This window comes from Lissotriton vulgaris, chromosome 3_1 (assembly GCF_964263255.1).
Source record: "Lissotriton vulgaris chromosome 3_1, aLisVul1.2, whole genome shotgun sequence".
NCBI classification, from domain to species: domain Eukaryota; kingdom Metazoa; phylum Chordata; class Amphibia; order Caudata; family Salamandridae; genus Lissotriton; species Lissotriton vulgaris.
In genome coordinates this window covers 1,747,565,610-1,747,589,523 of record NC_141689.1, presented here as the reverse complement: position 1 = coordinate 1,747,589,523, position 23,914 = coordinate 1,747,565,610, and the positions used below count along the sequence as shown (strand labels likewise).

At 45.7% G+C, this 23,914-nt stretch overlaps 1 protein-coding gene across 1 annotated transcript in view; it reads right to left on the bottom strand.

The window, feature by feature from the left end:
• LOC147728404 (cilia- and flagella-associated protein 337-like) overlaps nt 1-23,914 on the bottom strand; it is a 378,048-nt gene that overhangs the window by 138,016 nt on the left and 216,118 nt on the right. The window contains exons 13-15 of the mRNA XM_086963279.1: nt 17,100-17,206; nt 8,709-8,794; nt 8,560-8,614 (exon numbers count right to left, since the gene is read on the bottom strand). Coding sequence (XP_086819405.1) covers nt 8,560-8,614; nt 8,709-8,794; nt 17,100-17,206 — 248 coding nt within the window. The remainder of the gene's footprint in view (nt 1-8,559; nt 8,615-8,708; nt 8,795-17,099; nt 17,207-23,914) is intronic.

Below are 23,914 nucleotides of genomic sequence, written 5' to 3'. Positions count from 1 at the left end.
ACCTGTGGCGGCTGGCTGGTTCCCCGAGAATGCACTTTTTCTGCCCTGGGTAGCGCTATCACACAGTCCTCAGAACGCGCTAAATCCACGAGTGCCCTGGCAGAGTCTGGAAGAACATTACGTTGCAGGCCTTTCATTCCGGCCTTTGAATACGAGTGAGCCCCTGGCTGGCCTGCTAGAGACATCGTGGTTTGGGGGTGAATCTGCCATGTCCTGCTGGTTCGTCGGAGGTTCCTCTGCCTCCCGGGGGGTTTGAACTGAAGTCTGCACTGGGTGTGACGGCCTGCGAGACCCATCATCTACACAGTTGCAGGGGATATACCTACTCCACTGCCTCCCCCCCTTTCTCCCGACCATTGACTCACGCCACTGCGGATCCTCTCACATTGCATCAACTACAAACTTTTAGGTCCAGAACACTGGGAGTGGGACAGTTTGGGCATATAATAACGGTATAACTGTTTGAACCACCCCGTCTACACCAGCTGTACGCCGGACAGTCCAAGGTAAACTGGCGGGCAGAAGGCCAAGAAATCAGTCTGCCCAGGCTAAGTTGGACAAATTTGCTTATGAAAAAGGATCTAACACAACGCCGACTCATGGCAAAACGCAGGAGGGCAATGGAGGGAGGAAAGTCACGCTGGATGAAATCATGAAGGCGCTTGCAAATATCCAGACAACGGTCGGGACGATATCCACGGACGTCTCCCTGCTGCAGGCAGACCTCCACAAAATGGCGGATAGAGTGAAGGACGTGGAGATAGTGGCAAAATCCTTAGTTCAGCACACGTCTGACCTCCAGCTGTCAGTGACCCGCTTGAAAAAGGACAACAAAATGCTAATTGACAGGCTGGACGACCAAGAAGGGCGCGCAAGATGGAATAACGTCAGAATTGTAGGTATTCCGGAGTCGGAGGGCACCCAAGCCATGGACCTATATGTAGAAGAACTGATAAAAACTAGGTTACAGCCTAAGGGACTGTCACATTTCTTCTCGGTTGAACGTGCTCATAGAGTGCCTGGTGGAAGGCCGAAGCCTGGGGCGCCACCGAGACCAGTTCTTGCGCGTCTCTTCAACTTTAGAGATCGAGACGCAATTCTACAAGCGGCAAGGATCTCCCCCCCTATCCGGATACTAAACTCAACCATCTTCTTCTTCCCGGATTACACGGCAGCCGTTTCAAGGAGACGTTGCAGCTTCTTCGAAGTTAAAAAACTGCTCCGGGCGCAGGAGTTGCTGTATTCCATGCTTTTTCCTGCGAAGCAGAGGGTAGTGGCTGAGGGGAAGACCTGGTTCTTCGACTCTCCGGAGGCGACACAAGAATGGCTGGAGGGATGACGTCCAGTGAACAAAAAAGACCGGGGGCCTGGGCCGAGCCGCCGTCAAGTGGGGGAGGGCTCCTCAAAGGACATGGGTTCTGGCAGTCAGGGAACACACCACGAACTACCTCTTGAAGAAGAATAAGGTCGGACGTATTGAAAACAATCCTTTATAGTTGATGATGCAGCACTAAAGACATTGATGTTTGAGTTAACTTGAGATTTTGGACTAGGGGGGGGCCTAAAGGACTCCAAAAGGCTGCTGCTTCGTTGGACTCCTCCCCGGCACGCAAGTATTGCAGCACTGGGTGGGAATTGGAAATTAAAGCGCTCTGCAAAGTTGGGGTGGCGGGCAGTTGTAGGTTCGCTAAGCAGGGAGGCAGGGGAGGGTGGGTGTGACTTGGGATGGGAAGGTAACTGCAGCCCTAAACTCTGTTGACTCTGTTACATATTTGATTTTTCTTTGTATGTGCAATTTTAGTGGGGCAGCAATATGGTTCATGGTTGGAACTTGGCGAGACGAGTGTAACCCTAGATGTTTGACACACCTCATTTTCTATGATGGCTGAGAACGCTTCGCAAGAGCTACAAGCCCCCCAGACAGCACTAACTGTACTCACCTGGAATGTCCGTGGGCTGGGGGACAAAGTGAAAAGAGGTTTGGTACTCCACTACTTGAAACGTTGTGGCCCGGCAGTGGTCTTCTTGCAAGACACGCATCTGGTGGGATCGGTGGTTAAGGCTATGGATAGATGGGGGTATAAAATGTGGGTGCATGCCGAATTTTCCTCAGGCTCCAGAGGTACGGGATTCTTATTAGGAAAAACTTCCTGCTGGTGGTACAGCAGACACAAATTGACGATCAGGGCCGCTTCGCGGGCACTAACATGTCAATGGGAAGGGCGGTTATTTAACTTTGTATGAGTATACATTCCGCCTTCCCTCCACACACAAGCCCACTCCGCCCTCACGACGTTCTTGCTAAAACTCCCGGCAGCAACACTCCTGATAGGGGGTGACTTTAATGATACACTTGATGGACATTGGACAGATTTCCTGTCAGATCAGGGGTGCAGGGTGGGCGACGTCTTCTTGGACTGCTAGATGCCTTAGGATAGCTGGAGGTACAAACACCCTGCCAAGAAACACTACACTTTTTACTCAGGGGTCCATAACTGTCTTACGCGCATTGATTATATTTTGGTATCAGCAGACGGCTTACAGGGCATAGAAGAAGTAACGATTCGCCCCAGGGGCATATCGGACCATTCTCCAATAATGCTAAAATATATCCATCATCAAACTTACAGGAGACGCATGTTCTCCGTACATGCTGGCTTCCTCCAAGTGGCACCTCTCATGGCGACCCTCAAAAACACCACCAAACAATTTTTCCAGGCTCGGTGGATTCACCTAGCACGCTCTGGGAGGCCTATGAAGTAATCCTGCGAGGGCAGGCAATGGCCTCAATCACAGGTCACAAGCGGGGACAGAGGGCGGAATTAGATAACCTTGAGGTAGAACTAGCCGCAGCACTGACGGAAGAGGAGGCCCACCCTTCTCCTGGAACCGCCCGGGCGGTTCGTCTTAAACAAACTGAAGTCGTAGCTTACCAATGGGAGGTAACGCAAAGTAAAATCCAGGCCACTCATCATAGGGTGTACGAGATGGGGGATAAAGCAGGGAAGATGTTAGCCTGGTTAGACAGGAAAGAAAGAGCGAATAAAGTTATCGCACAATTGGCATCACCCGCAGGCTCCATGATCTCTGATCCTAATGGTATTGTCGGCATCCTGGCTGACCACTATGAACAAATATACGCTCCTCGGGCATCCTACACGGTTGCGGAAGCATATGAATACATTAAGGATCTAAGGATACCAAAGCTCTCCCCTGAAGAGGCGCTCCTGTTGGAGGCAGACATTACCACTGATGAAACACAGGCAGCTACCTATTCACTGGCATCTGGCAAGGCGCTGGGGCCAGATGGGCTCCCAGTTGAACTGTATAAAAGGACGGTGCAAACAATGGCCCCCTTCTTCCTGGACATGTTAACTGATAGCCTTGAGGCGGGGGAGCTGCCGAGGGATCAGCGACTGGCCACAATCATTGCAATCCATAAGCCGGGCAGACCGGAGACAGACAGCACCTCCTACCGCCCGATCTCTCTTATAAACGCGGAGCCTAAGATTCTTGCCAAACTACTAGCAATGCGGCTGACCCCGCACCTCTCATCCTTAGTAAGCCCAGATCAGTCGGGGTTTATGCCGCATCGAAGCACGGCCCTCAACCTCCGTCGGCTTTATGCGGTCCTGGCGCGCACAGCATATATACCTGAGCCTGCAGTCATCCTTTCACTCGACGCTACTATGGCGTTCGATACCTTGGAATGGCCCTATCTGTTCGCTGTGCTCCAACACATGGGATTCAGTCCCAAATTCTGTGCCTGGATTGCTTTGCTATACACTAAACCCTTGGCGCATGTCGCCACCAACGGGCACATCTCACGAGATTTCCCTCTCGGCCGAGGCACGAGGCAGGGATGCCCACTGTCTCCGTTGCTTTTTGCGCTGATCTTAGAACCACTTGCGATCTGGATTAGGTGGGAACCCTCTATCAAAGGACTCTACTGGACCGACGTATGGGAAGATCGTATATACCTATACGCAGATGATATCCTTTTGTATCTCACTTCCACCAAAAAATCTATTCTTGAGTTACTGAACGTCTGCGAGAAGTTTGGTAGGGTGTCAGGCTACAGGATTAATTGGACCAAGTCCATCCTTTATGTCCTCGCTGGCCCCCCACCTGTACTGCCCGTGAGCTGCCCCCTAAGAACCACGAAGGCAGCGTTCAAATACCTGGGTATTTATATCACACCGGTTCCAAACGAATTTTACGCTTTGAATCTCCGCCCCCTTTTGGAGCGGTTGAAACGTGACGTTAAAGTGTGGCAGGCTCTCCCCATAACGCTTTTGGGCAAGGCGGCATTATATAAAATGATGGCACTCCCGCGCTTTTTGTACATACTTGAAAACACCCCATCTCTGGTCCATGTAGCATATTTCATAGGTATAGCTGCGACAGTCTCCCATCTATTGTGGGGCGGGAAACCACCCCGAATCGCACAAGAGAAGTTAACTAGAGGCTGGTATGATGGGGGGATTGCACTTCCAAATATTGAACTCTATTATTGGGCAGCACATCTTAAGCAAATACATTTCTGGTTACACGCCCCACAGACCGAGCCGGCATACCTCGTTGACAGACAGTCTCTGGAGTGTAAGGGGCTGTTAGGCAATCTTTACTGCCGACGACTGCCTCCAGATCTAATTGGCCCGACGCAACACTCTATACAGCTCTGGTACAAGGCTAACAGACGTCTTCGCTGTTCGGGGATTATCACGCAGATGACACCGCTGTGGGACTCCTGCAAGTTGGGCTTGCTGCGTAAAAGTAAGGGTTTCCAGGCTTGGGATACCATTGGCATCTCGGTGGTGGGCAATCTCTGGAAGGAGGGCAAAGTGGTGGATTTCTCTCACCTACAAACACAGTATGAGATGTCGCAGACGGAGAAGTTCAGATACTTACAAATTAAGCATGCACTCCAATCGGCTATACCGACGGGTACTGTCTTACAGGAATCCTCTCCTCTTGAAGATAGGCTTCTGACAGACCATGTGCCGAAAAGGCCACTTCCTTGACTTATCGAAAACTCATTAACAATCTCCCAGACACGACGTCCACATTGAAACAGAACTGGTCCAGGGAAGTGGGCTGCTTTGGGGACTCTGAATGGCAGGAGGCCCTCTCCTCCCCCGAGAAACAGCAATTCCCTCTAGGTTAAAATTGGTCCAACTCAAAATACTACATCGTACATATTATACCAGAACGACATTATACAAGATAGGGAAAGCTACACATAAATTCTGTCTGCGGAACTGCGGGGAGGAGGGCATGTTCTTCCACACCATTTGGGACTGTAGATACATGGCGTCATACTGGACAGCAGTAATGCTTTTTGCGCTGATCTTAGAACCACTTGCGATCTGGATTAGGTGGGAACCCTCTATCAAAGGACTCTACTGGACCGACGTATGGGAAGATCGTATATACCTATACGCAGATGATATCCTTTTGTATCTCACTTCCACCAAAAAATCTATTCTTGAGTTACTGAACGTCTGCGAGAAGTTTGGTAGGGTGTCAGGCTACAGGATTAATTGGACCAAGTCCATCCTTTATGTCCTCGCTGGCCCCCCACCTGTACTGCCCGTGAGCTGCCCCCTAAGAACCACGAAGGCAGCGTTCAAATACCTGGGTATTTATATCACACCGGTTCCAAACGAATTTTACGCTTTGAATCTCCGCCCCCTTTTGGAGCGGTTGAAACGTGACGTTAAAGTGTGGCAGGCTCTCCCCATAACGCTTTTGGGCAAGGCGGCATTATATAAAATGATGGCACTCCCGCGCTTTTTGTACATACTTGAAAACACCCCATCTCTGGTCCATGTAGCATAATTCATAGGTATAGCTGCGACAGTCTCCCATCTATTGTGGGGCGGGAAACCACCCCGAATCGCACAAGAGAAGTTAACTAGAGGCTGGTATGATGGGGGGATTGCACTTCCAAATATTGAACTCTATTATTGGGCAGCACATCTTAAGCAAATACATTTCTGGTTACACGCCCCACAGACCGAGCCGGCATACCTCGTTGACAGACAGTCTCTGGAGTGTAAGGGGCTGTTAGGCAATCTTTACTGCCGACGACTGCCTCCAGATCTAATTGGCCCGACGCAACACTCTATACAGCTCTGGTACAAGGCTAACAGACGTCTTCGCTGTTCGGGGATTATCACGCAGATGACACCGCTGTGGGACTCCTGCAAGTTGGGCTTGCTGCGTAAAAGTAAGGGTTTCCAGGCTTGGGATACCATTGGCATCTCGGTGGTGGGCAATCTCTGGAAGGAGGGCAAAGTGGTGGATTTCTCTCACCTACAAACACAGTATGAGATGTCGCAGACGGAGAAGTTCAGATACTTACAAATTAAGCATGCACTCCAATCGGCTATACCGACGGGTACTGTCTTACAGGAATCCTCTCCTCTTGAAGATAGGCTTCTGACAGACCATGTGCCGAAAAGGCCACTTCCTTGACTTATCGAAAACTCATTAACAATCTCCCAGACACGACGTCCACATTGAAACAGAACTGGTCCAGGGAAGTGGGCTGCTTTGGGGACTCTGAATGGCAGGAGGCCCTCTCCTCCCCCGAGAAACAGCAATTCCCTCTAGGTTAAAATTGGTCCAACTCAAAATACTACATCGTACATATTATACCAGAACGACATTATACAAGATAGGGAAAGCTACACATAAATTCTGTCTGCGGAACTGCGGGGAGGAGGGCATGTTCTTCCACACCATTTGGGACTGTAGATACATGGCGTCATACTGGACAGCAGTAATGCGCACGATTTCCCAGACCATAGATATCTCCCTGTCACCTGAGCCTCGTCGCTGCCTGCTAAATATATGGGAGCCCAATGATCTGAACCACCGACAACAAGATTTTGTAATGTTGGGCATGATGGTGGCAAAGCGCAATATCGCCATGTTATGGGGTTCAGCAGTACTGCCAACACTCAGAAAGTGGTGCAGGAATATGGATGAGGCGATGGTGGCGGAGAGGGCTGTCTTTATCCACCAGGGAAATGGGAAAAAATATGGGGGCCTGGAACAGGTTCAGGGGTGATATTTGTGAGCCGCCAAGGATTGAGAAGGGAGAGGTTGACTCAGACTAGGAGAATTCAGATGTAGTATAATGAAGAAATGTTGCTGTGTCAATATACCGTTTTCACTTGTATCTTACCAATGACCGAAGTTGAGCTGAGCCAGAATGAACCACACTATATGCTGTATTGACTGTATGTATCACTGCCTCAATTGCTGTGTTAATGGAAAATAAAAACAAAAATTAAAAAAAAAAACAGATTGGACGGTGGGCTTTACTGATGTTCAACAACATCGTTTGAGTTCTTCACTGATAATTAGCTTGGGCAGTAGTGAGCAAAGTAAGCTGAATAATTCATTGGCTAGGAATCTACTGCAGAAATCTGTGTGTGTGTTAGACCCTGGCCGGACCCACTGTGCATACTTCATTCATTTATTTATTGTTAAGTCAGGCCTTTAAAATATTAACTATTTTTTTCCAAAACATTAATGCATGATATACATACTTAGAGGGTCTTTTATCAAGAGGCTTAATGTATTGGTCTGTTAAGCAGTCATTCACATTTTGCTTGACTGGGGTGAATGTTTGCATTGTCCAGCATTCCGTCCATCAATTGTTCCTTTTGCATATGTCCCCCACCACAGCATGCATACAGCAGAGGGCCGTGAGCCCGCTATGTCCATTGGCTGGTTTAATGTTGAGGCTATTTACATTATTCATATCCCCATAAGTATGGTTCATTTCTCTTCCATGACACAACTGGTTCAAACTGTGTTTTTATATTTAATTTTCATTTCAACATAAAATACTGGTTATTATTTAGCCTGCACTTTGGCTGTCCAGTAGGATGGGGATTTATTTCCTATCTGTGTTTTTTTATTTTTTTTATTAATGTTGTAGTGTGTTTAAGTAACATTGCAACAAATGTACCTGTTTGCGATGTGAGCGCTGGGTTACATTGTGATTTGTTCGTGTCTCCTTCACAAAAAATAAGCAGCTGGTGGGCTCGTTATTTAAAAAAAAAAAAACATCACTAATAAAACAGCCACATCACTTAATGTTTTTTGTAAAAGTAACATTTGTATTGGAAACATATGGCAGACATGTTTAGTTGGTGGTATATTTTCTTTTTCCCTATTTATTTTGTGGTATTCGCCTGCAATCAAAAATGTTTTTTTTTTTAAATACCGGCTCAAATTAAGCACTGGTCCCACCTCTGCTCAGAGGCAATGCTGAGACACAGTGGAAAGATGTGAGTGATGCTTTTCATTCCCTCATTACATTATCTACATTCTCACTGTGCATGCAAACGCATCAGCAAAATAATCCACTGGCAGCATATTATTACTTCGTCAATCAAAAGGGGGTGGTAGGAGCATATATAAGAGGGGTCCACTCCGCTCCCAGAGAACATGCTCATATAATCAAAGAAGAGTGAGCCGCACCGGTCCCAATACCTCGATGGCATTGAGCATGTTATTACTACCAACCTCAAACCTTACCTGTTATTGCATATTTCTCCATAAGTGCAGTCGCCAACTTCATCCATGGGGCTGGCTGCAAAATTAAATGAAGATGAATGTATAGGTTAGTAATGAAAAGTCCTGCCCAGTCATCTATAAGACATATTGGCAGTGAGTACACAAAATACCTTGTTTCAGGGTCTGTGTGTGGCGAATGGTGCCTGTGCTGCAATCCCATTTCTTCAAGCTGCCATCCCTGCCCCCGGTGACCAGCCTAGAAATAAAACATTTAAGAGAGGCTGAGACAAGCCTGGGGGTCTGCCCGTGTAGAGAATGCAGTTTGAAAGGCCCAAGTTTAGTAGCGTGGCGAGGGTGCTGTGGTCCCTCGTGTAAGAAAAAAACAATGGAAAATGGCGCCTTTGGCTGCTGCTTGGATAGTTAAAGTCAGTAATCGTCAAAGTTCAATGGGCCCCTCAGTGGTCTTGGCCTTGGTGCGCTGCACCTGCTGCGCCAACAGTATGCTCTGCCAGGTTGTCAAAAACGGATTGTCTCTTACGCAATCACACACTTTCATTCTACATAACACCAGGGCACGAGTCGGGGGTATACGCGGGTGGACGGCATCCACCCACATTTTTCACAGGGTGGACGTCGTCCACCCTGCCAAGAATTTGGGGCCCACTGAATATTGTGCTGAACTCGTCCCGGTGTAATTTCCAAACACCGGAACACTTTCAGCAACCGCCTGCACGTTGTCTCCTTTGCATCTGCAACAAGCGACAACGTGCAGGCGGGAACGGGGTGGGGCTTTCTTATTTAAGATTCCTGCTGGGCCCATAACAAAGACCGAATGTGAGGGGTCATCAGGCCTTCTTTTGTTCGAGTCTCTTGGCTGGGAGCAGTCAGCAGCCTCACACCTGATGCAAATGAAGTGGATACGAAACAAAGGCTCACACCTTTTAAGCACTTCACAAATACTTAACAGAGGCAGCTGGTCACTTTGTTCAGTCCCTGTTTTGGAGATATGCATACACTTGTTGCACGCGCTGCATCACATTTGGCAATGCAACGCGCGCAATGAAACTTGTTTTATTTATTTATTTGTTTACTTACCTCTATTGGGCCATATGCTGTAGTTTACTACCCCCCACCCTACTCCTCCCCCGCCCCGACTCACCGCACCACAGCACTCCCACCAGGAGCCGCTACTGTAAGTTTGTAAATTAATGTACATGATATGGTACATAAAACTGGAGGATTGCAAGGTGTAGAAGTCACATATCATCTTCCATAGCTCACTGTGCTATTATCCTCGCAATGCGCTTAAACATACATATGATAGACCTGCTAAAAATATATGTGAGGGATTTAGATCTGATGTCACTTCTTGTGATGCCACTTCCTGTAAAGTCATGGCTTTCTATGATGTCAATTCCTTTGATGCCATGTGTCATGTCATGTGTGCCTTGATGTCATGCACAGTGATGTTGCGCGTTGTGATGTCACATGCCCTGATATCACTTGCGTACTGCCTAACCAAGGGGCATATTATAAAGAACAGCGCTAAAATTATTGCCGGGTTAGGGACAGAAAACTGCCGCTAAAGCAGCGATAATGGACTTGATAATATGCCCTGGAGAATTCCAATAGAAGCCCATGTTCACACCAGAACATGGACTTCTATTGAAATTCTCAAGAGCATATTATTAAGCCCATTATCACCGTTTTAGTGTCAGTTTTCTGCTGCTAAACGAGCGACAATTTTTAATGACGTTCTTGATAATATGCCCCTAGGTTAGTCCCCCACTTCTTTTTTTAGGACTTGTGCCCTACATAACACAACTGTCCACATCGCCATGGGTTTTCTATAGTTACTTACATGCACCTACTTTGGTCATATTTTGTACTCCAAATTTTGCCTATGGTAATCTGGCGCACAATATTTTTAGACGGTATTCTGACAAAAAAAACTGTAAATATTTATAAGAAGAGAAAGGGGTATCGTATTTTTCTCAATTTCTTGTAATCTAACACCAGCACAATTCATGAAATTCACTTTAACCACTGTTGTGCCCTGGCGTAAAAGTTTATATTGTTGTGCTGGCCCTATCTACAACAGAGAAAGGATTTTCTTCTAGAAATAAGAACGTGATTCACTTCATCACTAAGGACAAAAAAGGTTGCAAAATTACAACTGATCCCCGGCGCTAATAAATGTACTTGTCCCGGTCAGTATGCTTATGCAACTCATAAGTATAAATAACGCCTTCACGCCTGGTGCTGTGGTGTATGATAATGCCAGAGCACTGATGGCCTAGAAGTCTTTTTATGTGCAACCCCAAGTATAATGCACCTTTGTGCATTATGCTGCGTGTATTTAAAATATACATGTAGATACTGTGAAATTGCTTTTGAGTAAAAAAAAAACACAACAAAAGCCTATTTGGATCAATAACGACGACACATGCAATGATACCGAAGGCATAATGAGCCTGGGATATAATGACAGGTCTCGGGTTACGTGGCACAGAGGAGACACGCCCAAGGTGAGAGAAGAACATTTATTTTAAGCATGTGCGTCATCAGGCTGGTGTCCGCGCTACACCGCAGCACCCCTGGGGGCCGTGCTAATGGTTCAGCCCCCTTAAGGCCCTTCAAAGCAGGTGGCTTGGACTATGCCGTTTTGTTGGTGTAATCCTCCCCCTCCAGCAGCAACTATTCCTATGCAGTGTTACTCATGCCAAGCCTGCTAATGAGAACACGAAGCCCACCCTGCTATTTAAAACCGCATCTAGTTTAAAATGAAACTGGCGGAAACGGAAATTCTGAAGTCAGGAGCATAATTGAAGATTAGGGGCCAGATTTACAAGTTTGTCACGCAGTGCAGTGCAGTGCCCACAAATGATGCGCTGCTTGAGAAGGTGAAAGCGCAATATTTACAGAAATATGGCACTGTCCTTCCCTCTCCCTAACGCCAAAGCAGAAATGTGCGGCAGTGCGCACAGACACATCTTTGCACTATAGTGCAAGTGTGTCTCCGTGGGTCTGGTATAGGTTTTGTACTGGAAGGGTATTCTTCCAGTACAAAATTCTCTGCTTAGACTAACTTCAAACCTTTCCCCACTTTGTATGCATGCCTGTGCAGCACACATGCAAAGTCACAAATTAAACGAGAAAGAGAGCATTTCTACTTCATATCACCTATCTGAAATGGGCACTATTTTCTGACGCTAATTCTTGTCTATTTTTTTAAATAAATAGGGTTTAGCAATAGAAACCTTTATTGGTGGGAAAGCCCAAGCACCACCCATAGCAAGCCCCCTTGGAGCTAAGTAACGCAAAACATTGCTATGCGCTGCTTTGCACTACTATCAAGTGATTTTTCATAGTAAAACAGGTCTTAAGCTAGAAAGTGAATGGCTGGAAAATATTTTGGAGCTTATTTACAAGCCCCTGGCGCCGCCAGTGCGTCACTTTTAATATCACCTTAGCTGCTATGGAACGTCCAGCTCCAGTGCTGAACGTTCCATTTCGCAGGTGCAGTTGGAACGTCCAATGGCCGACGGCAGCACTCCCGAGGTAGTGGTGCCGTCGGCCGTTGGACGGGCGCCTCACTTATGAGGATATGGGAAAAAGTGACGCACTGGTAGTGCAAGGGGCTTGTAAATAAGCTCCTTAGTGTCATTTTGTGTCACTTTTGTGATGCAAACATTGAGGTAAACCTTTGTAAATGGACCCATTGGTGTTTATCAGATTAGTTGGCCATCTGTCTCTATGCTCTGTTCTTGAGCACATCCTTTTTGACGTAAAAGAACAGGTTACACTGATATGCTAACAATTACTATTAATGTAGTGCCCCCCCGCCACCAACCACAGCATCAGCTGCTTGGACACTTTATGTCACTATTACTCAGCTAAACTGTAGGCGTTTGCATTATCATCAGGAAGATGAATATTTGAGTTGAAAACTAGCCATCTGAAAGCCTCCAAACAAATACTCAGCCCTCAGAGCTGTCTTGCAGGATTTTTTAGCTTCTGCACCACATCAAATATACACACTAACCAACATTTTATGTATATTATTATGAACGCGACATAAAGCATATTTAGCATTTGGTGGAACAAAGCAGCTCTGCTCAATGAACTGAAGTTTTGCTGGTTTTGCTGTCCAGGTGTCATGTTCAATTTTCCAGCACAGCAGTTTTTTGTTTTTTCAAAAACAAACTCCAATTTGGGAGTTTGTTATTGAAAAACAAAAATCTAATGGATCTGACAAATAATTTTCTCCCAGTGTGTGAGGGTCATTTCATTTGGTTTCCTTTTGAGGACTGACAGGGTATCCCTAGCGGTTCTGAATAGTCGCGTTGGAATGCCTGCCTACTAAGGGCAGGGAGTTTGATGCCAATTGACCGGAGGTCCAATATCAGTCGGGCTGTCAGCCAATGTTGTCTGCATAGGACGGCAGCTTAGACTCTGCCTTTGCAAACCTGGCATTTCCCTCAATTCTAAACAGAGTGGGGAACCGCAAGTTTAGTGGGCAGAGTGGTCAACCACATATTTGGCAGAGGACTGTGTCGGCCAACCTAAATGAGCCCAGAGACTCCCATCCCCTCCCCATTCCAATTATTACATGCTCTCCACTTTTATTGCTATCCAAACAGAGAGTGATATTCAAAACATATCTCCTCTATTTAAACGATTTTCCCAGCCCAGAGTTTAATTTGATATAAATCCTTGGTCATTGTTCGGTTCCTAGTGTTTTTATTGCAACCATCTTGGCGCTCATCTCATCTGCAAATATGTTGCCTCTATTTCTCAGCTAAAATGTGATTGTACCTTTCACCTTCCTTGTCTTGACATGTAAGTGAGAACCCTTTCTGACACTGTGATTAGGTTGGAACTCAGGGTAGGGGTGCTGACCTGTCCTCTTACAATCCTGCACTCTGCTAGTCTCTGCTGCCAGCGGGTCATCTGGATTGCTTCTGATTCCTGTGAAGAAGGGGCTTAGTGGTCCACTGGCCAGCACCGCACTGTCCCAGTGATAGCCAGGACTTTTGTTCACGTGTATCAAAGTTCATTCCAATCACAAACAGCCTCATTCCCTTCACGTTTCACTCTGTGGTAGAGAAAAGCTCTGGATGCAGGACCAGGCTGTGAGATGCCTTGTCGCCCTCTGGCCACTTTCCCGTGTAGTTCTTAATTAAAAAAAAAAACAGAAATGCCGGGCCCAGAATGTTTTGTTAGGAGCCCACTGCCGTTGCTGTCAAATGCCAGAATTGCAGAATACCAAGGCAGACTAATCTTGATTCTACTTCATGTCTCTTTCTTCGAACACAAAGAATTTACTGTTTCTTCATCTCACTCTTTCAGGTTTTTTTCTTCCCTGCTTTCTTTGTTGCTGTGCTCTCATCCTTCTATTTTCCCTTTTTTCTGCCTCCCTTTCTCTTTCTCTGGGTCAAATTTTGAGGACCATAAATAGGTCATGGCCTCCCACAATGAGTGTCATGCCCATCACCGGCAACCACCAGCTCAAATTAAGCATTGTACCAGAGTTCGGAGAAGCAGTGGAGGCCCTACCATCTCTATAGCAGAGATCGCTACTATTTTCTTGTCTCCACATCGATCCTACACACTCTTCTGGAGCACAACCCCAGCCGTGTGAAAGCTGAAAGCGTGAACACATTGTAGAAAAAGTAGATATTCTTCATTTTCTGAGGAGTCAGGAAAAGGACTCCTCCTGGATCAGTCAGAGCATGAGAGGAAGGTGAAGGCAGCCAAGGCTCTGGCAAGAAAGGTTTAGACAGGAAATTTCTTGAAAATGAACTTTACATTCACCCAGCCATTAGATAAATGTGGAAAAGCTAAAACATGGTGGACTGACACCACTGCTTTATTTGACTTACCCATGGCATGGAAGAAAGTAATGCCCTGCAGAGGTTCTAGACTTTTCATTCCCAGTGACAGGCCTAGGCTTCTGCTCACATGGTACATTACCGAGATGCCAATGCAAAACAAAAAGTCACTATGCCAGTCTCACAGGCAGTAGAGCACAAAGGGCTGGTGAACATGCCAGATCACTATGAATGAATGAATTATTTATTGGTTCAGATTACTTAAAATCGTTACAAACAAAACCTGATACGAAACAAAGTAGCGCAATGTCCATAAAAAATTGTAAAAATACTAATTAGGATTTGGATCTATTCATTAAATCAATTTCTAGCCAATTTCCCTTATTGTACAAATCTTACTTCTCATAAGATTCATGACACGGTCAAAGAAAGTTAATATCAATAAAAGTGTAGCTTCTTCGTGTGATTCCTAAATTCCCCTCTACAACTACTTAATTATATCAATGCATAAATAGTTTAATATAAATCTACTTTAAAATCTTACATTTACTACACACTATTTTTAAATATTTTCTAAATCGAGATAGCTCCGTTATATTACAAGTGATAAAACAGAATATTAAAACGTCAGTGCAATTTAATATGTCATGTTTTGAAAACATTAGTTTGAGAAGAATATGACATTCAGAGCAACAGCAGAGTAAGTGCAAGATAGAATCCGTTTAATACTTGCAAAATCTACAGTACGAGCTGTGTTCTTCCTGGTGGATCTATTGTCATTGATGGGCCGGACCATAAATCTTGATGGTAAAATGCAATTTCTGCAGGATCGTCTTATCGGATCCTTAAGACAATATTGCATAGGGCTTATTTTGTATGATGGACAAATGATTATAAAGGTCATGCTCTTCTAAGTCTCTTTTTATCAATTTGGTCAATAATAGCCTCTTTAACCCCTTCGATGCTGGTGACAAAGCCAGCTCGTCATGGGCGTTACCTGCGCTGCGCGCATGACGAGCTGGCTTTGTCACATAACCCGCGATTTTCAAATTTCAGCGCGCAGCGGGAAAACCCGCTAGCACGCATGCGGTGAAAATGATTTTTTGTTATCGGTAAGATGAGCTTTAGTCAAGTTGTTAAAATCTAGATCTTTTTTGGCTGTTAGTAAGTATTTAGACCACAGGTTGTCGTGAGCCTTCTAAATTTCGTGTAGGGACATCAAGAGTGAATCTGGGTTAGCATGCATTACAAGATGGTGATATTTAATAAACGCAGATTTACACACTAGGGGGCATATTATCAAGGACCAGTGTTAAAATTATCGCCGTTTTATCGGCAGGAAACTGCTGATAAAACGGCAAAAATGGGCTTGATAATACGCTCTTGTTAATTCCCATAGAAGCCCATGTTAACACCAGAACATGGGCTTCTATGGGATTTAACAAGAGTGTATTATCAAGCCCATTATCGCCGTTTTATCAGCAGTTTCCTGCCGATAAAACGGCGATAATTTTAACACCGGTCTTTGATAATATGCCCCCTGGTCTTGCCTGAGTAATCTATAAATTCCAGGCGTATTTGAGAGGTGCGAGTGTACTGTGGTAGTACACTGGCTGCTCTCAGATACGGCTGAAATTTGGGATGCGCATCGAAGACCTAGGGCAAAACTCACAAAGGTAAACTTAGAGTTAAGTCTATGTGTACTACTTTTTGGCATTCCCAATGGTAAGTTACTAATAGTAATGATACTACAAGTATTGTTACTAATAGTAGCTTAACTGCTAGTAACTTTACTAGTTGTAAGTATATTAGTAGTAAAGTTACTAGTAGTAACTTACCTTTGTGAATACCAAAAAGTAGTACATTCACAAAGGTAAGTTACTACTAGTCTAATTAACTTTACTACTAGTAATTTTAATACTAGTAGGTTTACTAGTAATAAAGTTATTAGTGGTAATTTACCATTGTGAATACCAAAAAAGTCTTACTTGAGCCTTAGTTTACCTTTGTAAATCGGGTCCCTAGAGTGCAGAAGACATTACTGTCCCAACAGAGGGTGTTTTACCATAGTTAGGTGTGGAGTCCATTATGGCGCCGATAGACAATTTCATCCCTTCCAAAATAACGTAGGGTAGAATATTCTTCAACAGTTTCAGCTGTAACGTACACGTAGATGTCGCACTTCCACACACAGTCCTAATTTTGAGGATGAAATCTCCACGGTTCCGATTTCATCTGGTGGGATAACTACCTCCAATTCCATAAATTGTCCTGTGAGTCCCAATTTAGCTCACATGGCAAAGAAAAAACACTTTGCAAATTTGCAGCTTCCCACAAATCTTTGCAAAAATTGCAAAAATAAACTCTGCAATTTTTCACTCACCTGGTATGGAACTCAGAAGCTCAGGCACTGGGCTGTACGCAGAGCTCTAGCAGTGTGACATGGGAGGTAGGGGGCAGTCAGGAGGGTTTTGAATCAATCCCAAGAATCAAGGTTAAACAGACATGCAGCTGCTCAAATATGTAAGATGGTTAACTCCATCAAGTTTCTCAAGCTAACCTTGTGGAGATGGAGAACTATGTAGTTTAACAGAAAATATATTACAATACTAGCCGGCGGGCAGATCAGCCGAGCGCCCGTCATGTCTGAAGAAGAAGCTTGAGTTGGTATTCTAAACTGAGTCAAGTTCATTGGCAGCCAGAGAGACAATGCACGTGCTGAAATACCTGGTGCCTGTGGGGTTTAAGGTCATGCAGGTGACAGCGCTGTCTCCATGAACGTCGTTGATTTTGGAAACGAGTTGTCCTGTTGCAAGGTCCCACAGTTTTAGAACCTGGAAGAGAGAAGGGACGATGTTTCTCACTGGAGAATAAACCATGCAGAGAGCACAGAGTTTGTTTAAAAACATAGGTAGAACAAGTTTCTTTCGAATCACAGGTAGAGAATGCTTTTTTTTAAAATGCAGGCACAGGTTAAAGCATTACAAAGCTGCATTTGCCGTAGACCTCAGGATTTGAAGAGTCCACTGGAAATACTTGACTTGGCCCATCAAAAGAGATCTGAATAGTGCAGCTGAGATTAGGAGAAAGGACTGAACCCTAACTGCCTGGAACTCTCTTATTCACATTCTTGAACTCTGTCCAGTGCGGACTGAAACAACGAAAAAGTTCACAGCTCTTCTTCTGAAGTTTATAGAGTATCAGGCTGCTTCTGACAACTTCCGTGTCAGAGTGCAAAAAATATCACTTGTTGCTGATTACTTACAACTTTTCACGTTCTCGCTCTTTTACTCACTTACAAAAATATGATGCATCCCTGTTTTTTCCTTTGTGCTGGAGCACAATTGACTGCCTAGCGCCAATGCAGGCACCCTTGCACCATGAACTGTATTTTATGTGCTTAGCTCAGTGGGTTACTGCTTTTGTAACACAGATCCTTTTGTTACTGTACTGTTCATAGTTATAATCCTGATCTAGCACAGTGAGCTATGAACCTCCATCAAAGAGCTGCATGCAAACTGCATGGTACATGTTAGAAAGTAGTGTTTTACCCAGTCTTTTATTATCATAATGTTGCTAAAAAGTGTTTGTTTCATAAAAATACATCCTTTTTAGTAAAGCCAACCCTTACCACTGTCTTACATTTTGAATCCTAAGTTTGTGCTTCTCCAGACCAAGCACTCTTAAACATGCCTACCAGTTTGGATGACGTGAATCCTACACCTCGTAATTCTCTTTGTCTTATGTAACATTTTCTATACATTTTCTATACACTGATTTACACATTTATTATTTAATGTCTTTATGTGTGTGTGATGTGAAGGGCTCTGACAACCTACACTGGTAGGAAAGGCGCTATAAATCTAATTAAATACATGTGAGAAAGGGGCTATGGAGAGATGAGGGCACTGTTGTAGAGTTATAGTGAGGGAATCATTGAAGGGTCCCAAAAATTCACCCACCCATCCACCATTTCACTCACTCACACATTCATCCATCCATTCTTTCACTCACTTTCCTTCCCACCCTTTTGTGTTAAATAGGAGTCTTTTTCTGCCATTAGAAACAGAAGAGGTCTATCAAAATCCACCCTCCCGCTGCAGATGCTACAACGGGGGTTGATGACACCCCGGCCATTTCACCTTTACATTCTTTTATCCATTCAGTCTTTCATCTAACATTCAGTCTGTCACCATTCCGTCCATCCGTCTGCCCATCCATACCCAAAACTATCCAATCATCTTCAAACCTATTCATCAAACACATCCATTCTTTCTCTGTCATCCATCCCTGGGCCATAGCCACGGGGGGAGGGAGGCTTCGAGCAGGGCCAAGCCCTGCCTAAAAATATGCCTGCCCCTCCTTAACCACTGGACTCACTTTTCTTTCAGTTTAATCATTGTAACTTTTTTTTCTGTGAGCATTAGCCCAGTGCCTGGTTCAGTGTTCTGAGGCAGCAGCACTGCTCGTATTTGAATGTGGTAGTGAGTGAGTAATGTGGGGGCTATCCATGGGCGTCCGCAGAAATATTTCCAGGGGGGGGCAAATGTTAAAGTCATCACCATCCTTTGACATGATGTGTGCCAGGTGGGGCACAAGAAACACAGGGGCGCAGGAGGAGCCATGGGGGGGCAGGAAGCAGGCCACATATTATCTCATACACCATAGGGTTGTTGTGCCACAGCCATCTTTCTTTTGTGGCTCCCCAAAATCCATACCTTCATTGGTCCCTAAAATGACACACTAGCAGCACAAAACCCATATCCACCCTCAACCCTAAAATTACTCCACCCCCCTAAAAACTCATACCCTCCCTGAACCCTGAACCCTGGCACCCCAAAACCCATACCCACCCTGAACCCTAAAATTACCCCCTAGCACCCTGAAACCTATACCCACCCTGAACCCTAAAATTGCCCCTGCCCCCCAAAACTCATACCCGCCCTGAACCCTAAAACTACCCCCCTGGCACCGATAACCCATACCCACCCTGACCCATTAATTGTCCCCCTGGCACTCCAAAACCCATTCCCATCCTGAACCCTAAAATTAACCCCCTGGCACCCTATAACCCATACCCGCCCTGAACCCTAAATTTGTCCCCCTGGCACCCCAAAACGCATATCCACCCTGAACCCTAAAATGTCCCCCCTTGCACACCAAAACCCATACCTGCCCTGAACCCTAAAATTACCCCCTGGCACGTTAAAACCCACACCCACCCTGAACCCTAAAGTTGTCCCCCGGCACCCCAAAAGCTGAACACTACATTCTGATTGGGTATCGCGCCGTCTCCCTGCTCAGGGAGGATCTGCTGGTCCGGATCGGCTCGCCCTGGTCCGGTTCTGCTCACCCTTCTCTGGAGCTGTTCTGCCTGCCCTGTCCCTCTTCCGGACCCACCGAGCCTGCCTCCGTGCACACTGCCTGGACCTGCTCTATCTGGTCTGGTTCTTTCTCCTTTGGACCCGCTGTCTTCACTGGTGGAGTTAAGACACAGGTCTCACATCTCTGAAGCTGCTCTCCCTCACCCAGACCCCCAACTCCCTCCCCACTTGCTCTCTCATCTTCCTTCCTCCCTACTTCTCGGTCTCTTTCCCCACTGCTGCTCTCTCTCTTTCGCTCGCCCCTCTTCGTTCACTCTCACCCCCCACCGTATCTGTCTCCCCGACTCCAAGTCTTCCTCTGTCCCCCCTCTCTTCCTCCTCCTCCTCATGTCGGTGAAAGGGAGCCCGGGGCCCTCTCCGAAAATGCGAGCTGGAGGTGACGTTAAGTGTGAAAGCACCAAGGTGTGAACCGGGAGAAGAGGCGGGGAAGCGGGGGGCGGCAGGTTGAGATTGTCAAAGGGGGCTCTGGCTCTCAGAGAGGTGAGTAGGGGCGGGCAGCAGCCTGAGGACAAAAACAACACCAGAGCAAGAGGCAGACGCTCTCCGGGGAGCCTGGTGTGCACTGAAGAAACGTACACTTCTTAGCACTACAAAGCAGCCGAAGGGCGCCTTTCACTAGAGCCAAGAACCTGACCCATTGCGAACAAACAGCAGCCGCCGGAGAAACCAGCGGTGTCATGAAAACAACAAAGGAAAGAGTGACAGACGACTGCCGCCGAAACCTGGAAGTACAACTTACACCTTTAACAAAAGGCAATTCCTGATGCAAGCACCACACACCAGTACACTATAAATATATAAATCTCCCATCAATGCACACCTGAAAGTGAATATAATGATAAGCAGCAAATTAGGGCAGTGACTGACAAGACACTATGCTGGTCCTCTCGTACTGTGCCCTATTGATACTTACTATGACACCAGTCACTCCATGGCAGAAGAATTCCTTATTGATTGTTACTCTGACTGACCCCATGTACCTCACTGTCTTGTGTAGACTAATATGTTTTGTCCGACAAAATGAAAAATATTTTTTAAAAATCTGTGTTTTACGTTATGCAGCTATTGTCCTTGTAAGTTTCTCCCAGAGAAAAGAGGTGGATTCCTCCCACAAGGATGATATGGGCTGTGTGCACCCACATCCTCTATCTGCAAAGCTAGCCCCTCCTCGACCCGACAACCACCAGCGCTCCAGGATGCAACAGCCTTTTTACATGTTGTGATCAGCTGGTTCCTCGGTCTCCAGCTACACTGGGAAATGGTTTTTGTGCGCGACACTAACCCTGGAACATCTGATTCGTTCCCTCACAGACCTGAGGTACTTGAAGCACCTGCTGCACTTCTAGGTTAACTTAATGTTGGATTCGACAAGCAGAAGGCAGCAGAGGGGCCAGTGGAAGCAAGGAAGCCCCTCAGGAGTGCATATTTCCCAACCAGGGCATTTCAAGTAGTGAAGGAACAGGCTGAATATTAAGCGCTACAAACCGACTAGCTTGAAAGAGGCTTTCAACAGGGATCAAGGCATAACATTTCCTATTCTCAGGGCCCCAACGCAGTTTTAATAAGTAGTCCATTGTGCTGCTCTTTACTTCGGGTACAGTACCAGTACCTGTGCTATCCTGGAAATCTTCCTGTCCCGAGGTTTGGGGTTTTAGTTACAACCTGTGGTGCCCCCTGCCTAGAAGGTCTATGTATACGAAGGATCTCGGAATAGGGGTCTTCAGTTATGCAAATCTCACCACCACTAAATTTAGACCCTACATTCTTCTAAGCACCTACTGGCTATTTAGTTGGCTGCCTGCGTCAAATGTATACAAAAATAAAAACACGTGTTGTGGCCATTTACAACGCTTTACTGTGATTAAGAACAACTGTGAACAGATGGACAGAAAAATAGATTCAGCCCAAAGTTGAAAAAGGATGGAAGGATGGCCTTTTTTGTCGCGTTACAAAGTACCTAATTATGGATTCTCAACCTTTTGTACTGTATTTTTGGTAATTAGGGATGGGGATGATACATGAAAATGAAACGGATGTTTCTACAACCATTTTTACTCTATACCTCACAAAATACATTTACCCCTTGTACTGGTGTTACTTAACTTGGTTACCTTGCAGTCTTGGAGCTCGTATGGCAATTCTTAAATTAGTTCCGAGTAGAAGTTCGAACTGCTTGGTCATCGCTGCCCCACTAACCCCTTGTTTCTGAAGTCACCAGATAGTAACTTAGTGCATGTGAGGAATGCAGACATCTTTTTGGCAGGATGCTACGGAAAAATCATACCCAGTCTACTCAGGAGCACCTGCTATGCTGAGTTTGTGTTGTTTTCATACTCATTTCTGTGTCATTGCATGACTCCCCTAGTTTTACTGTTTTCTCTCTCTCACCGTCTCATTTTGACGACAGCGCGGGCTCAGACTCTAGTGCACAGGTTGGGAGACCCTTAAGTGTGTATGAGGAACTGCCCTAGTTTTGGGGCCCGCCAGTGGTGAGAGGTAGCTGCAAAAAGTGGCTCTGCCGTCGGTAGCCAGGTGCTTTCCTCACTTTGACTGTCTACGGTCCTCACAGAGTGCTGAACTCCCTGAGGCCACATTCATCACACAAGCGCAGCCACAGGATCTTAGTCTAAAGCACATGGGTAAGACAGGCCCAGCCTTACTCCACTAATCACACTCTACGCTGTGAGTAGATTGTGAGGCACTCAGCAGGGATACCCTAACAGCAGGGCCATTGTAAATATGAGGCAGGGAGGGTCACATGAAACGGCAGGGTTGAGTGAATTGTGCGTCAAGAAAAAGCTAATTATGTGGAACATTTTGTGACAGTATAACTTCATTTTGTCATCTTTAAACTTGTTAACACTGTTTGGGCATTAGTTCCACCTCATTAGTACTAGTTAAACACCCAAATATAGCATCAAACTACAGAAAGTTGTTCAGTCAACCTTTGCAAAGGACTTTCAACTGCCCGGCAGCATGTGTCGCTGCGATTTTACTAACTTTTGAAGCGTTTCAACTAGAAACAATTTTTTTCTTAAACTCTGCAGATTATGCGGCATATGTTGGATTATGCACAAATGCAGCAAATATACAATTATGCAAAAATCGGCACACAATTGCATAATTCCAGTGGCCCTGCCTATCAGTCACATGGATGTAAACTTTCTGCTGTTTGGCTATCTATAGCATTGGGCGGATGAAAATGTTAAGGGACCCAAAAATTATTTTTAAAGATACATCCCTGATTTGCATGAGAAATCTGTAATGTTGCGGCAATGAGGGCAAGTGCCCAGAATGAGTTGCTCTAACCCTCAATGAGTAAGACTCGGAAGGGTCGTATGATCATTTCTACTCATGGATGCATCTTACATATGCCTGCTCGTTGCGCCTCCTCCCTGCTCTGGACTACAGTGGTGACTACACATGTACTCAGCCCCTCTCCTCTTAGCATCCACGCTTCCTAGCCCATCTGGATATCCCCCTCTGTACTGACTTATGTCTAACACTTCATTTCCATTTGTTTTCTGTTTGTGCTATCTTTCTTGAAAAATGCAACTTATTAAATCAAAAATCATCCATTGATGTCCACCATTTTATGTCAGAGCGGTGTCTACGTTAAAATATACTCTTTTATTAAATGTGACTATTCTTTCTGCTTAGTAAATTACTTAACAGCAACTGTTCTAGGCAGTCCATCAATATAATCCAATAATTATTTGAAAAGACTTTGCCTCAATCTTGTTATTGTGTCAGAGCGCGCTATAAAGTCCGAGGTCTCCTGGCACTTCTGACTAAATGACGTACAATGAGATGCACAGGAGTTCACCTAGAAGAGAGTGCCAAAGGACAGGTGCAGGAAAATGAAGCCCGCGTCTTGTACTACTGAGCCCTGGGATGCAGAGGAACTTCAGACTACAACAGAGAGTGCGAGTTGGAGAGGAACAGTGGCTGGAGCACCATGTGAAATGCATAGTGGCATGGGCGTCCTGCGTCCGCAGGAGGAAGGCCAGGCTTTAGCGCTGGTGGCACCCAGTGCCCCAATGACCACCTCCACCACTGATTCTCTCACTAGCACCCTTTAATAGTGACCAAGTCTCCATAACCACTATCTCTCAGATGCATGAAATTCGTTATATAGTGCTACTCATACCATTAAAG